This window comes from Salvelinus sp. IW2-2015, linkage group LG36 (assembly GCF_002910315.2).
Source record: "Salvelinus sp. IW2-2015 linkage group LG36, ASM291031v2, whole genome shotgun sequence".
NCBI classification, from domain to species: domain Eukaryota; kingdom Metazoa; phylum Chordata; class Actinopteri; order Salmoniformes; family Salmonidae; genus Salvelinus; species Salvelinus sp. IW2-2015.
The window spans coordinates 29,415,438-29,431,747 of record NC_036875.1 but is presented as its reverse complement, the minus strand read 5'-3'; the positions used below and the strand labels follow the sequence as shown (position 1 = coordinate 29,431,747).

General features: G+C 41.9%; 1 protein-coding gene across 1 annotated transcript in view; it reads right to left on the bottom strand.

Annotated features, from left to right (window-relative positions):
* Positions 1 to 15,580, bottom strand: part of LOC111959574 (pre-mRNA-splicing factor CWC22 homolog) — a 69,835-nt gene extending 54,255 nt beyond the window's left edge. The window contains exons 1-11 of the mRNA XM_023981225.2: positions 15,472 to 15,580; positions 14,067 to 14,181; positions 5,890 to 6,152; positions 5,564 to 5,619; positions 5,250 to 5,336; positions 4,721 to 4,966; positions 2,544 to 2,672; positions 2,124 to 2,292; positions 1,782 to 1,835; positions 1,562 to 1,697; positions 1,124 to 1,330 (exon numbers count right to left, since the gene is read on the bottom strand). Coding sequence (XP_023836993.1) covers positions 1,124 to 1,330; positions 1,562 to 1,697; positions 1,782 to 1,835; positions 2,124 to 2,292; positions 2,544 to 2,672; positions 4,721 to 4,966; positions 5,250 to 5,336; positions 5,564 to 5,619; positions 5,890 to 6,152; positions 14,067 to 14,181; positions 15,472 to 15,534 — 1,525 coding nt within the window. The 5' untranslated portion in view covers positions 15,535 to 15,580. The remainder of the gene's footprint in view (positions 1 to 1,123; positions 1,331 to 1,561; positions 1,698 to 1,781; positions 1,836 to 2,123; positions 2,293 to 2,543; positions 2,673 to 4,720; positions 4,967 to 5,249; positions 5,337 to 5,563; positions 5,620 to 5,889; positions 6,153 to 14,066; positions 14,182 to 15,471) is intronic.
* Positions 15,581 to 16,310: the final 730 nt, after the last annotated feature.

Sequence of the window (16,310 nt, the reverse complement as noted above, 5' to 3'; positions counted from 1 at the left end):
CTGGCTCGCAGTCGGCGTTCCAATTCATCCCAAAGGTGTTCGATGGGGTTGAGGTCAGGGCTCTGCGCAGGCCAGTCAAGTTCTTCCACACCGATCTTGAGAAACCATTTCAGTATGGACCTCGCTTTGTGCACGGGGGCATTGTCATGCTGAAACAGGAAAGGGCTTTCCCAAAACTGTTACCACAAAGTTGGAAGCACAGAATTGTCTAGAATGTCATTGTATTCTGTACCACACCTCTGAACCATGAAAAACAGCCCCAGACAATTATTCCTCCTCCACCAAATTTTACAGTTGGCACTATGCATTCGGGCAGGCAGTGTTCTCCTGGCATCCACCAAACCCAGATTGGTCCGTCAGACTGCAAGATGGTGAAGCGTGATTCATCACTCCAGAGAACGTGTTTCCACTGCTCCAGAGCCAATGGTGGCAAGCTTTACACCACTCCAGCTGATGCTTGGCATTGCACATGGTTATCTTAGGCTTGTGTGCAGCTGCTCGGCCATGGAAACCCATTTCATGACGTTCCCAACAAACAGTTCTTGTGCTGACTCGTTAGTGAGTGTTGCAACCAAAGACAGACGATTTTCACGCGCTAAGTGTTTCAGCACTCAGCGGTCCCGTTCTGTGAGCTTGTGTGGCCCACCACTTCGCAGCTGAGCCGTTGTTGCTCGTAGACATTTCCACTTCACAATAACAGAGCTTACAGTTCACCGGGGCAGCTCTAGCAGTGCAGAAATTTGACAAACTGACTTGTAGGAAAGGTGGCAATCTTATGACTGTGCCACGTTGAAAGTCACTGAGCTCTTCAGTAAGGCCATTCTACTGCCAATGTTTGTCTATGGAGATTGCATAGCTGTGTGCTTGATTTTATTCACCTGTCAGCAACGGGTGTGGCTGAAATAGCTGAATACACTAATTTGAAGGGGTGTCCAAATACACTATATATAAAAAATTCAAATTCGCACAATATGCCACGAATTTGTAAGTGATACCGGACTGCATCTTTAACCGATTAGGCCTGCTAGCTAGGGGCTATTCAGTATATCTTCTTGGATGTAGTCCTCTTGGGGTGACACGTGTGAACTGATTCTATTGTATATATTATTCTATATTATCTTACTCAGTATATCTTCCTGGTTGTAGTCATCCTCTAGGGGCAGCATGTGTGTGAACTGATCGTCCTCCTCCACTAGGTCCAGCCCCTCGGGGACAATAGGGTGGTCCTTAAACCCGTCCTTCCTAATGGCGAACATCACCTCGATCATGTACTGCACACGCTTGTCTATCTCCGACTCGTGAAGGATGTTACGCAGCCGCTCGAAGATGGCTGAAAACAGACAGAGACAATGTTTGAATTTAATACCAATAAAAACGCAACATAAGAGCACCAAAAACAAGATCACCAGAGAAATGAATAAAGAAATCACTAGATTTTTCTGAATGAGCTGTGATAGACTGCTAAAAGGATTCTGTAGCTGTGATGATGGAATTGATGCTTCAATCACCCAAGCCTGTTCAAACTAAGAGCGAAGCGGAAGTGTTGTGTATTGCTATGTACCATTGATGCCTCTAGGGGAGACTTCAGTGAGTTTGAGGCCACACTCCTTGAGGAAGCTGATGGACACCTCCACGCTGTCATCTGTAGGTCTCTCCAGGAGCAGAGTCAACATCTCCAGACACAGCACCTCATGGGCCTGGGTGGGGAACAAGGGAAATAGGGTTACAACACTAAGTGCCTGTGCGCGCGTGTGTGATCTAGCATAGAAGAGAGGACTTACCACATTCTGATTGACCAGGTGGGCAACGAACTTTGATGCCGTGAGACATTGTGCCTGAAAAACAAGGATACAAAATAATTTGGAGTTCAGTTGGTAGAGCATGGTGCTTGTAAGGCCAGGGTAGTGGGTTTGATTCCCCAGACCACTCATACATCAAACATATGCACACATGACAAAGTCGCTTTGGATAAAAGCGTCTGCTAAATGGCATATATTATTATTATTATACATTTAAACAACTACAAAGTGACTTAGATACATTACAACTCCTTATTCTCCACAATATGCATCAACATTTAAGTTGTTTTAGTTCAAACATCTAGTGCATAACCAGCCGGTCACCTTGTCGTTCCTCCGGTAGCCCTTGCGGAAGTTAAGGATGAGTCTCTTGAGGATGAGCTCTCCTATCTGAGGAAACTTGGAGTTGATGATGGCTACCACAGCAGCATAGACGTGGGTGAAGGTGGCCGAGGCACTCTGGGCCTGTAGGGTGGACCTGGCCAGGAGACCTCTGGAGAGCAGACACACAGACATGAAACACACACACACACACACACACACACACACACACACACACACACACATTCGTGATCTGCACTTGTATGAAGTTAATCTATGTCTCAAAGCACACTAAGAAACTTTAAATGTTTCCGACTGCAAACATCTTGGACAGGTCCCGCTTGTAGAAGACATTTGATCTCAATCAGAATAGCCTACATAAATAAATATGAAATAAATCCATTAAAAACCTTGGTCCATTACCTGCCCCTGACGATGTTCTCCTGCAGCAGTTCCTGGATGATCATGGCGATGTTGGATACGTTCACCTTGTTTATCAGACCATTGATGGACTTCTTCAGAGCCTCCCAGCTCATACGCTGGTAAGCCAGACTAGAAAGAGGGGGGGGATAAGTAAGCCCTTTGAAACAATTGGCAAGACCTACTGTATTTTTTGTGTATCTGAACAAACTGGTGTGATGGGTATCCTTTGATTAGAAAAAATTATTGTAATACATGTTCCCTGACAACTCTGCCCTTTTTCAAAATGGTGTTTCTCTACCAAACTGACTTGTTGAGGATAGAAATCAGTGCGTGACGACATAGTTCACACAAAATGTACTTTTTCGCGTATGTTTTCATGTACCGAATAAAAATCGAAAGTTCAATGTGTTTCCATCACATTTTCAACTCTACTGATTTTGTCACAAAAATTAAATAGCAAATGTGCGCTCTAGCCATCAGCTCAGATACAATGTGGCTACTCTATATGACGAGATTATTATGGATAATAGAAAAAATATTTGAATATATCAAAACGGCAGACAAGCATCAATCATCATTTCACCAGAAGACGACCCTGGATATTTATTGGAAAGCAGCATCAAGTTCACCGTTCATCATGACTTATTTAATCTGTAGCCTAATAAACTGCATGGTTTCCCGAGTCGTAGTGGGAGGACCACATACCATATCATCGCGACTCAAAGTTTACTTCGATATGATAGTTATTATATAAATATTTACGCATAAAGGCGTTTACACTGCCATTTCTCGTATAATAAATTTTACAGACACAAAAAGATCGCACCCCCTCAAACAAATAAATCATCTATCAGCATTTATGAAATTGTTCCCGAAACGTCCTTTTCCCATCACAGCTGTCATGATTTAAAAAAATGTATACAGTATGACTTTACTTGGATGGAAACTGTGGATGGAAATGTGGTTAGTAACTGGAAACGTTCCCTGAAATAACTAAAACTCCTCCTGCATCCTCAGATCAGCTGGTCTGGGATATAGCGATGATGGTGCTGCTTTATTCAAGGCCCCTAGAGTGGGGCACTGTGTGTGGTGTGCGTAAGTGTACTCAGTGCATGTGTGGTGTGCGCAAGTGTACTCAGTGTGTGCGTAAGTGTACTCAGTGTGTGCGTGGCGTGCGTAAGTGTACTCAGTGTGTGTGTGGTGTGTGTAAGTGTACGCAGTGTGTGTGTGGTGTGCGTGTAAGTGTACTCAGTGTGTGTGTGTGTGTGGTGTGCGTAAGTGTTATCAGGTGGGGGTGCTCGGTGGGGCGTAAGTGTACTCAGTGTGTGTGTGGTGTGCGTAAGTGTACTCAGTGTGTGTGTGGTGTGCGTAAATGTACTCAGTGTGTGTGTGTGGCGTTGTGTGTGTGTCATTGTGTGTGTGTGTGTGTAAGTGTATCCAGATCTAGGCTCTGGGAGGACGGGACAGTCCTCCCATCTATCCTTCCAATCCCCTTCATTGCCCTCCTCTGTCCCAGATGATCTTAGTGAACCAATCTCTACTTCATTATCCGTGTCACCTCCTTGGCTGTGTCCCAAACGTCACCCTATTCTCTTTGTGTTACACTTTTTTTGACCGGGGCCTGTAGGGCTCTGATCAAAAGAAGTGCACAACATAGGGGGCCATTTGGGATGCACAACCTCGTCTCAGGGCGCTCGGCCTCAAGGGGCCAAAATGCTTTTCCAGGAGATGAGATTAGAGGTAGGTGACTGTGTGAAAACACCTTGAGTGACTCTGTCCGAAATAGCATCCTTTTCCTTATATATAGTCCTCTGCAGGGATTCCCTATATAGCAATAGGTAGGGAGTAGGGTGTCATTTCAGACGCAGGCAGATATCCACACCTTTCTCAGTGTCAGCTGCTGATTTTAGAGCCTGGCTCTGAAACCTAGCTCCCGCCAGACCAAAAATAAATATCTATTGTCGTCATCCATTGATTTCCTTGACAGCTTGGAACAAACGATATGGCATTTGAGCCTGGTTGCATTTCATCATTTTATTGAAATAGTCATATTTCATTCTTTCAAATAAATATGGTCCAGCTTCATCCCCTTTTCGAGTTCTTGTGTCAACTACACCATCCCTTCATGAAGTAGGCTATAAAGTATTTCCAGTCTAGCAGACATCAGCTGAACTCACCTGCTCTTGTCAGTGATCTGAGCCTGCATCATACGTAGCTTGGCCGGGGGGATGTAGGCTCCACCAGTTCGGGTCAGGATAGGGTCCAGTTCATCCTTCTTCTTCTTCACTGGTGGTTCCTCTGCAGCAGGGTCCTTCTGGGCTGGGGAGGGCGATCGGCCTCTCCTCCTGAACTCAGCCTCTCTGTCCCGACTCGACCGGCGCTCATAACGGTCGTAATATCTGTCTCGATCATCGTCCCTTGACCTGTGGGTGATGCAAAGGCATCTCAATATATCAATACTGCAGTGATCTTTTTAAGAATGAAGCTACGGCAAGTCTGAATGTGGTCTACTCTAAATTAGTTGTAAACACAATATAGATGAATCACATTTTATTTAGAAATCCCTTTTTACATGAACAGTTGTCACAAAGTGATTTACAGTAACCCGGTCTAGACCCCAAAGAACAAGCAGAAGTGGCAAGGAAATGCTATCCCAGAAGAAAGAAACCTCAAGTGGAACCAGACTGTGCCATGTTGTTTCCGTACCTGCTGTAACCTACTCTACCATAGCGCCTATCCCTCTCCTGACTTCTGGAACGGGACCTGGAGCGGGACCTACGGCGATCATCATCCCTGGATGGACCAATGAGAAACAAAATGAGGGTTGCAAAATTCATGATTTGTTTCCCAGTTTGAGGATTACCGGAATCAGGAGGGAATAAGCAGGGGGTGAATCCTCCAACTGGGATTTTTGCTAAATCTATGGAACTTTTGAATTGGGAAAGTTGAACATTTGGAAGGCCTGAAGAGTGAAGGATGACATAGCTTTTATCTGCAGCTCTATGGAGTTAGTGACTCACCTGTCATCTGGGGTGGGGCTCCTGCCTTTGTTTACACTCTGGTCATCTGGACCATGCTGGAACACAAAACACAACATGTCAGAATCCCCTATCTGGTCAGTGTCTGCAAACACATTACTACACTGCATACTTTTGTATTTGTATTACCCTAACAGTGCAAGTATCAGCTAAGAGGGCCGGCTTCTCAGACACAACTGAAGCCTAGTACTGGACTAGAACGCATGCTCAATAGAAAATCTCTATTGAAAATGCTTCTTAGTCCTGGACCACACTTTCCAATAAGTGTCAATGAAATGGGTCCCTGAATATGGCTGTCAGTCACTCACCACGATCTGTGCCACACTGCTCTTCATCCTGCGGGCCACTCCCTCATCACTGTCTTCATCACTGCTCTTATTGTCAGAGCCACTAGACTCCCCCTCCTGGCTGACACTGGCATTGGAAGGGACCCTACTGCCCCTGGTGGCTTTGGAGCTGGCTACTCCGGGACTGCCTAGAACTATGGGGGCCTCCGATCCAGGGCTGGCCTCTCTGGGGCCTTCGTCTCTGGGACCGGCTGCAGGACTATCTGCCCCCTCTGGTGCTTCCACTGAAGACAAAACACAGTTAGGTTAAAGTGTCTTTTCAGTTCCACATGGCATTGTATGATTATGAGTCTAAGTCTATTTGTCTGAAATTAAATTGGTTTTCCTTGGAGACAAACTCAAGTCTTAGCTTCATCACGCTTGCCTATTGTTGAAAATAGTGAACGTGCTGTTAATGAAAGTGGGTTATGGACATGCATCTTGAGTCTTTTAAAATATAGACCATCTACATTCAGACCACAAGCAACCAGCAAGAATGAAATGGTGCGAGAGTGAACTTTAAAAATGTCAATTGACATTCAGTTAATGCTCTATATGAGGGACCTGACTGTGCTGAAGGCTTAAGAGCAGGAATAATTGATGAAGTGCACTGTAGCGGCCTGCTGAGATGGATGCCTTATTGGACCAGTGACTCGTCCTCAGTTCACGTATTTCTGACTGTAAGCAGATTGCTGAGTAGACTGTGGCAATATTAACTTATCATGCAGCTGTTACAGTTAACCTGTTCAAGAAACAATAGTGCAGAAATTAAATAGTAATACAATTAAATAATTTAAAGTTGAATACTGCGAACATTACTTCAAGTTCTGTCTAATGTGTATAGTAGGGGTGGAAATGCACTTTGGTGATGAAATTTCACATTTTACAAAGATAAATATGACCACTCATGTTCTGAATTGTTTAGTGGGGTCTTTCTCTAACATATCATTAACATTGACTATATCCAAAAAGTCTGATTTCTTAACCTAATACATCCGATAATAAGTCCCGAGCTCGGTTGACATAGCGGCGCAGGTTACTCGTAACAAGTTGAGGATTTTACATTGTGTGATCGTCGTCATCAAAGTTGTTTGGTCTCAAAAAGCAAAATAAGAATGACAAGATCTGATCAAATAAAAAGCTTGGCATTAGTCAGTGCTCCGTTGACATTTCACAGACATACGCTTGTTTTTATGAGAGATCTAAAAGAACAGAAATGTTGTATTAATATGAGAAACCTATACGAAAAAATATGAAAATACTACATCTCAAAATCAATATCCACCTTTATTTTTTCAACTAGGTAAGTCCGTTAACTTCTTGCAACTATAGGGGGTGCTGTTCCGCATTAGCATATTTGTGTCTCCAATTAAAACTGCCTCGGCTAAATTCTTGATCGTACAATATGCATATTATTGTATTATGGATAGAAAACACCTTCTAGTTCTATAGAAGTTTAATTGTCTCTGAGTGGTACAGAACAATTTCTACAGCACTTTTCATGACAGGGTTCAGATTCAGAAATTTTTACCTCTGATCTGGGGTCTGTTTATAAGGCCACAAGTGAATCTATGAAGAAACCGACACTGCCTACGTCTTCCTCTGGGTGTCTGTACGTCATCACGTTTTCAATGAAGTCGATGGGACGTTCACAGCCATTATAAATGACAAAAATGTACAGAGACCCTCTTTCTCAACGTGCGCCTCAAGCGTGAAGGCCATCGGACTCGCCTCGTTCCAAATCGTTTTCTACCAGCAATATTTCTCCGGTCATGTTTTCAGTCGTTATAGTTGTTAAAAACATCATAATGTAGTTAATTTGAGCCGTTTTATATCAATTTATATCCGTTTAGTGCGATTTTGAGGAATTTCTTGTTGTGCGTTCTGAAAGTTGGACACGTTTTAGGGAGTCGTCGTTGGTGTGACATTTCGAAGGACAGAGGACATCTATCGAAAAAGACGTTTATAAAATAGAAAGGATACATTGCCCAAGAATATGATGGAAGAAACAGCTCAAAGTAAGCAATATTTAATATGATAAACCGTGTTTCTGTCGAAATATTTTAAACGCATAATTCGCCATTTTGTTTGGTAAGCTTCACTTGGCCAACCCTGTATTGAAAAGTAAGGATAATTTTAAAAATGTAAATCCGCGGTTGCATTAAGAACTAATTTGTCTTTCGATTGCTGTCAACCCTGTATTTTTTAGTCAAGTATATGATTAGCTTTCATTAAACTAGATCACTCTGATAGATGACGTCAGACATATTGAGGCTTGATTTCCTAGATATTTTATTGTGTAACCACGGTTTTGTATGGCTAAATATGCACCTTTTCGAACAAACTGGTATATGTATATTGTTAAATGATGTTACAGGAGTGTCATCGGAAGAATTCTGAGAAGGTTAGTGAAAAAATTAATATATTTGGCGGTGATTACGTTATAGCGCTCTTTCTGCTGGAATCGATGCTCTGGTAACGTTTGTTCATGTGGTATGCTAACTTTCGATTTATTTGTGTTTTCCTGTAAAACGCTTAGAAAATCTGAAATATGGTCTGAAATCACAAGAACTGGGTCTTTCCATTGCTATGCTTTGTCTAATTTATATAATTGTTTTTTGATGAGTAAATGGTCATACACGTTGCTCTATTTAGTAATTCTAGTCGATTTGTGATGGTGGGTGCAATTGTAAACTGTGATTTCTACCTGAAATATGCACTTTTTCTAACAAAAACTATTCTATACCATGAATATGTTATCAGACTGTCATCTGAAGAGGTTTTTTCTTGGTTAGTGGATATCAATATCTTAGTTGAGCCGAATTGGTGATAGCACCTGAGAAGGTAGTAAAGATAGTGGAGTTAGAATTGTGGTGTATTTTGCTAACGTGTTTAGCTAATAGATTTACATATTTTGTCTTCCCTGTAAACATTTTAAAAATCTGAGAATGGTGGCTTTATTACCAGATGCGTCTTTCATCTTCCATCTGGTGTCTTGGACTTGTGATTTAATGATATTTAGATGCTACTATCTACTTCTGAAGCTATGCTAGCTATGCTAATCAGTGTGTGGGGGGTGGGGGGTGCTCCCGGATCCGGGGTTGATACTCGTGAAAGGTTAAGAACAAATTCTTATTTACAATGACGGCCTACCCCGGACGACGCTGGACCAATTGCGCGCCGCCCTATGGGACTACCAATCACGGCCGGTTGTGATACAGCCTGGAATCGAACCAGGGTCTGTAGTGACACATCTAGCACTAAGATGCAGTTCCTTAGACCACTGCGCCACTCAGGAGCCCATCTAACCTCTCTATATATATATTTTTCCCCCCTGTGGATTCGAGAAGATGACGAGTTCAACAGGAAAGTGAACCTGTCAGGTAGTCAGTAGCCTTAATTCTTGCACAGAATGCAGCCTAGCTGACAATGTCATTTTCCAGAATTTTTTTAAATCCTCCGGCCTCCATTGATTTAGTCACCCTAATTCTGGCCATCCTACAAGGGTAAAAACTCCAATCGCTTTTGAACGGATTATGATAGAGACATGAGGTTTGAAACTTTTGATAGAGTATTATCGACATAATTAACATATTATTTTACCCATTGGTCAAAAGATGCGTTTTGATTGGATACACTACCTATAGTGAAACAATTAGCCTACAAAATAGCTTGAGGGAAAGACTGAGAAGCATCCATTAAATCCATACAGTAGCTGCAATCCCAAAGCCGTGGTGTGCCTTTCGGGCAACTGCAATCAGTGCTAAAACTGAGTCAAAAGGCCTCTGACAGCAATATCCACTTCTAGATGGTAACAGCACTGCCTCACCACCACTCACTGATATATGATGCATTGTTGAAAATTGGCTTTCGCAACTTCTGATTTGTGTAATACCAATTAAAATGTTCTTATGTTGATACTGAGAAATAAACAGTAAACAACATTCACTGACACTATTTGCAACCAAGACAGTGAGAACATCCGGTCTCCATAGTGCAATAACAACAATAGCATCATAATTCCCTCCCTAGACTGCTGTGGGGGAAATACAACAGCTCTAAGGTTCTGCCCCAAATGGCACCCCCTTCCCTATATAGCGCACCACTTTTGACCAGAGCCTTATGTAACCTGTTCATAAGTAATGCACTACATATGGAAAAGGGTGCGATTTGGCACACAGTCTAACTCAAGGCAGCCAGAGTAAGACCCTGGGTGTTACAGGGGATCTACTTAAAGGACTATCAGCAGCAGGCAGCACATTCTGCGCTCTGGCACTTTTCAAATACCCTTGGGTGGATGTCGGGAGGCTTGTGTTGCCCTCTCCGTCTGTCTCCCTTTTTCTCTGCCTCCTATTCCCATTCCCTCACTCTCCATCTCTATCCTCTTGCGCTCTATCCTCTTTCTCTCCATCTTTCTTCCTCTCTCTCGGAGCAGAGGAAGGATTTGCAACAGCTCAGCAGAAGGGATGATTGAAAGCATTATCTGGACAATAACACAGACTCAGAGAGCTGCTAGGCTGGAACTGTCCGTCTGTCAGTGATGAGGATGAGAAACCAGGTAAACAACGGAAGGGAGATAGTGGTAATGGAGGTTATTGGGACAAATCCAAGTTCCAACACGGCTTGGGAAAAATATATGATTTCTTCTAGACATACAGTACCAGTCAAAAGTTTGGACACACCTACTCATTCAAGAGTTTTCTTTATTTTTACTATTTTCTACATTGTAGAATAATAGTGAAGACAGCAAAACTATGAAATAACACATATGGAATCATGTAGTAATCAAAAACTGTTTAACAAATCAAAATATATTTTATATTCTTCAAAGTAGCCTCACTTTGCCTTGACGATAGCTTTGCACTCTCTGCATTCTCTCAACCAGCTTCATGAGGTAGTCACTTGGAATGCATTTCAAATAACAGGTGTGCCTTGTTAAAAGTTTATTTGTGCTCTTTCTTTCCTTCTTAATGTTTGAGCCAATCAGTTGTGTTGTGACAAGGTAGGGGTGGTATACAGAAGATATTTGGTAAAATACCAAGTCCATATTACGGCAAGAACAGATCAAATAAGCAAATAGAAACGACAGTCCATACTTACTTTAAAACTTCTTATGGCTGCAATCCCGTTAACGGGATCGATATGACAACAGCCAGTGAAAGTGCAGGGCGCCAAATTCAAACAACAGAAATCTCATAATTAAAATTCCTCAAACATACATCTTATACCATTTTAAAGGTAATCTTGTTGTTAATCCCACCAAAGTGTCCGATTTCAAATAGGCTTTTCAGCGAAAGCACCACAAACGATTATGTTAGGTCACCGCAAAATCACAGACAAACACAGTCATTTTTCCAGCCAAAGACAGGAGTCACAAAAAGCAGAAATATAGATAAAATGAATCACTAACCTTTGATGATCTTCATCAGATGACAGTCATAGGACTTCATGTTACACAATACATATATGTTTTGTAAGATTAAGTTCATATTTATATCCAAAAACCTCAGTTTACTCTGGCGCCATGTTCAGAAATGCCTCCAAAATATTCGGAGAAATTGCAAAGAGCCACGTCAAATAACATAAATACTCATCATAAACTTTGATGAAAGATACATGTTTTACATAGAATTAAAGATACACTTGTTCATAATGCAACCGCTGTGTCAGATTTCAAAAAGCTTTACGGCAAAACATAATATTCAATAATCTGAAAACAGCGTTCAGCCACAAAAGCAAGCCATACAGTTACCCGCCAAATTGTGCAGTCAACAAAACTCATAAAAAGCATTATAAATCTTCACTTACCTTTGCTGATCTTCGTCGGAATGCACTCCCAGGACTCCCACTTCCACAAGAAATGTTAGTTTTGGTAATGTCCATCATTTATGTCCAAGTAGCTATTTTTGTTAGCGTGTTTGGTAAACAAATCCAACGTCAGGAAGCACGTTCACTAAAAGCTGACGAAATGTCCAAAAGTTCCGTAACAGTCAGTAGAAACATGTCAAACGATGTATTGAATCAATCTATAGAATGTTTTTAAACATAAATCTTGAATAACGTTCCAACCGGAGAATTACATTGACTTCAGATGAGCGATGGAACAGAGCTCCCTCTCATGTGAACGCGGATGGTCAGGTCATGGCAGACCTGACTAATTCCCCTCTCATTCCCTTCACAGTAGAGGCATCAGACAAGGTTCTACAGACTGTTGACATCTAGTGGAAGCTGCAAACTCATCCATATCTCGCTGTGAATTCAATAGGATCTTGGTTGAAAATCGACCAGCCCCAGAATTCCCACTTTCTGTTTGGATTTTTTCTCAGGTTTTTGCCTGCCATATGAGTTATGCTATACTCACAGACATCATTCAAACAGTTATAGAAACTTCAGAGTGTTTTCCATACAATATGAATAATAATATGCATATATTAGCAACTGGAACTGAGGAGCAGGCAGTTTACTATGGGCACCTCTGTGCACCTTTCATCCAAGCTACTCAATACTGCCCCTGTAGCCATAAGAAGTTAAGACATGAAGGTCAATCAATGCGAAACATTTCAAGAACTTTGAACGTTTCTTCAAGTGCAGTCGCAAAAACCATCAAGCGCTATGAAACTGGCTCTGATGAGGACCACCACAGGAAAGGAAGACCCAGAGTTACCTCTGCTGCAGATGATAAGGCCATTAGAGTTACAAGCCTCAGAAATTGCAGCCCAAATAAATGCTTCACAGATTTCAAGAAACAGACATCTCAACATCAACTGTTCAGAGCAGACTGCGTGAATCAGGCCTTCATGGTCAAATTGCTGCAAAGAAACCACTACTAAAGGACACAAATAACAAGAAGAGACTTGCTTGGGCCAAGAAACACGAGCGATGGACATTAGACCAGTAGAAATCTGTCCTTTGGTCTGATGAGTCCAAATATGAGATTTTTGGTTCTAACCCGCCGTGGCTTTGTGAGACGCAGAGTAGGTTAACGAATGATCTCTGCATTTCAACAGGACAATAAGACCCAACACACCTCCAGGCTGTGTAAGGGCTATTTGACCAAGAAGGAGAGTAATGGAGTGCTGCATCAGATGACCTGGCCTCCACAATCACCTGACCTCAACCCAATTGAGATGGTTTGGGATGAGCTGAACCACAGGGTGAAGGAAAAGTAGCCAACAAGTGCTCAGCATATGTGGGAACTCCTTCAAGACGGTTGGAAAAGCATTCCAGATGAAGCTGGTTGAGAGAATGCCAAGAGTGTTCAAAGCTGTCATCAAGGCAAAGGGTGGCTACTTTGAAGAATATAAAATATATGTTGATTTGTTTCACACTTTTTTTGGTTACATAATTACATACACTACCGTTCAAAAGTTTGGGGTCACTTAGAAATGTCCTTGTTTTTGAAAGAAAATCACATTTTTTGTCCATTAAAATAACATCAAATTGATCACAAATACAGTGTAAACATTGTTAATGTTGTAAATGACTATTGTAGCTGGAAACGGCTGAATTTTAATGGAATATCTACATAGGCGTACAGAGGCCCATTATCAGCAATCATCACTCCTGTTCCAATGGCACGTTGTGTTAGCTAATCCAAGTTTATCATTTTAAAAGGCTAATTGAGCATTAGAAAACCTTTTTTGCAATTATGTTAGCACAGCTGAAACCTGTTGTTCTGATTAAAGAAGCAATCAAACCGACCTTCTTTATACTAGTTGAGTATCTGGAGCATCAGCATTTGTGGGTTCGATTACAGGCTCAAAATGGTCAGAAACAAAGGACTTTCTTCTGAAACTTGTTCTGAGATTTGAAGGCGATTCCATGATTGAAATTGCCAAGATACTGAAGATCTCATACAACGCTGTGTACTACTCCCTTCATAGAACAGCGCAAATTGGCTCTAATCAGAATAGAAAGAGTAGTGGGAGGCCCCGGCGCACAACTGAGCAAGAAGACAAGTGCATTAGAGTGTCTAGTTTGAGAAACAGATGCCTCACAAGTCCTCACAAGTGACCCCAAACTTTTTAACGATAGTGTACATTTTAGAACAAATGTAACTTTCTAAACATCTAGGTCCATTACAGATGTGGATCTAGCAGGGCAAATTATCTTCATGTAGCAAAGCCTTTTTATGAGAGGAAATAGTCATTTCCACTCACCATTGCTCTTCTGCTGTGCCACATTGTTCTCTCTCCCTCCTTCCTCGGACAGACTCCTGCTGCCACTCCTACTCCTGCTCCTCCGGGGCTGATCCATGCCACTGGTCTTGGGAGGCTGGAGGATGAACAAAGGACACATAGCTGGTTTAGCCTACTTGGAAGGATGGCTATCTGAACTGAAGCTTGATGTTATGGTGTGTGAAAGCAAAGGGCCTGGAAACAAATAATGCAAGCTGCTCCGTGAACAAGAAACACCTCCTAGCGCAGAGACATTAAATACACAGGAGCAGGCGACAATATGATTACTGAGATCATGTCGTAGGCCACTGGCTACCACTGCTGGAAGGACAATGAAATCAGAGGCTGAAGTGGAGAGGTTCTATAAACACATGCACAGGTTATAACAAATCTGAAGGAAGCCAAATTATGCTGCAGTTGTTAGTTATGAGGTCATGGGTGCTGGATACAGTAGGGAGGTTCAGAAAAGGGTAGCTCTAAAAGCCACAACCCGAGGCTACACTTAGCTGCTGTATGCCTTCCTCTGCAAAAATGAAATGCTTCATGAAATTACACGTTTTGTTTATTCTCCAAGATTCCAGGACAAACTGTGATCTACGGTTAAATATATTCAGCAAGCTGCTGGGAATCTGACTATGAACGTTTTACATGGAGGAGACGCCAGTCAGCAGATAGGTTGTATTTACTGCTGCTCTTTAATTATTTGTTACTCTTCTCTTTTTTTGTATTTTCTTACAACTGCATTGTTGGTTATGGGCTTGTAATTTCACTGTAAAGTCTACACCTGTGTATTCGGCGCATGTGACAAATACAATTTGATTTGAGGTAGGCACTGCCATGTTTCTCTGCCAATGTGTACAGAATACACATTGTCTATCAACACTGACCACGTTTAGCAAGATACTGACTAAAATACATATTGTTAGCTAGCCTGTTGCAATCCAGCGTCTCAACTTTCTGTTATCATGTTTGATGTGGCGTAGCTAGCTAACTTGGTCAGCTAACGTTGATATGACGTGACGTTGGCTATCCAAATAGCTGATGCTAGCGATTTTATTTGATCCGACATTCGCACATCAAAGTTCGTTTGTCAGTGAAGTTATCTAGCTCGTACCTAGATACATCGAAACGGCAGTTTACACCTTGTTTCTACTCTATAGCGTTAGCTGCAAAGGCGCTCTCCTCCATGTGTGCCGCTTTCTTCCATGTGAGAAGTGCAGCAAGCTAGCTAACTTTACTAGCCTGGCTAGCCGGCAGTAAAAAAGGCCCGCTGTAAGTAGCATATCAAATGTTTTTAAACCTTAGAACTACTAACTAATACTGTTGTATTCCTTTATGGGATTTTGTCGTTTGAGTTATTATATATGTATACAAACGTCTTAGCTACCTCTTCTCTAGAATTAGGGCTTAGCTCCACTGCTAAATCGTTGTCGATTGTCTCTGTAGCCATTTTCTCCCTTATCCTCTTCCGCAAGTATTGCTACGGATAGCAGTAAGGCCCAAAAAGAGCGGACATACACGTAAACGCTAAATCACAGAGACTCACTGGTCTGGTGCTATTTGGAAGACAACAAATCAAACAGCAAAGTATTTTTCTGTATGTACATCGCATATTACAATGTAACGCGTGCCCTGCATGATTAGCTTAGATATGAGGATGCTTGAAGATACTAAACGTTATTACTGGATCTTAATTGGAGACATTCTGCAGGTGACAGAGTAGAAACCATAGTTTCTGTCCATGTTTCCCAGGGCAGCCTAATTAGTAGTGATGTAAAAGGTATAAACCATAGAGATAGAAATAGGACTCATATGTATATCTATGCCATTATAGCGTCTGTGACCGCATGGGCAATGCCATTGAGGCTACAACCCATAGGAATCCCCCCTTAGTTGACTACTTTGACTACTTTAAAATGGCAAAAGCATGGTGGAAGCCCTCAATGGCTCATGCTTAAATGTTTAAAAAAATGTAACCCTATTTTCTTAAAACTGCATTGTTGGTTAAGGGTTTGAAAGTAAGCATTTTACGGTATGGTCTACACCTGTTGTATTCAGGGCATGTGACAAATAAAATGTTATTTGATCGGATAAATGGTATTTTGGCCACTAGAGGCTTATATCATTCTCTATGGTATTAACATAAAACCACCCCCTTATTCTTCTTTACATTAAAACAAAGTTTTGTACATGAAAGTGTGTATGTGTACAGACCGTGCTGTGTTG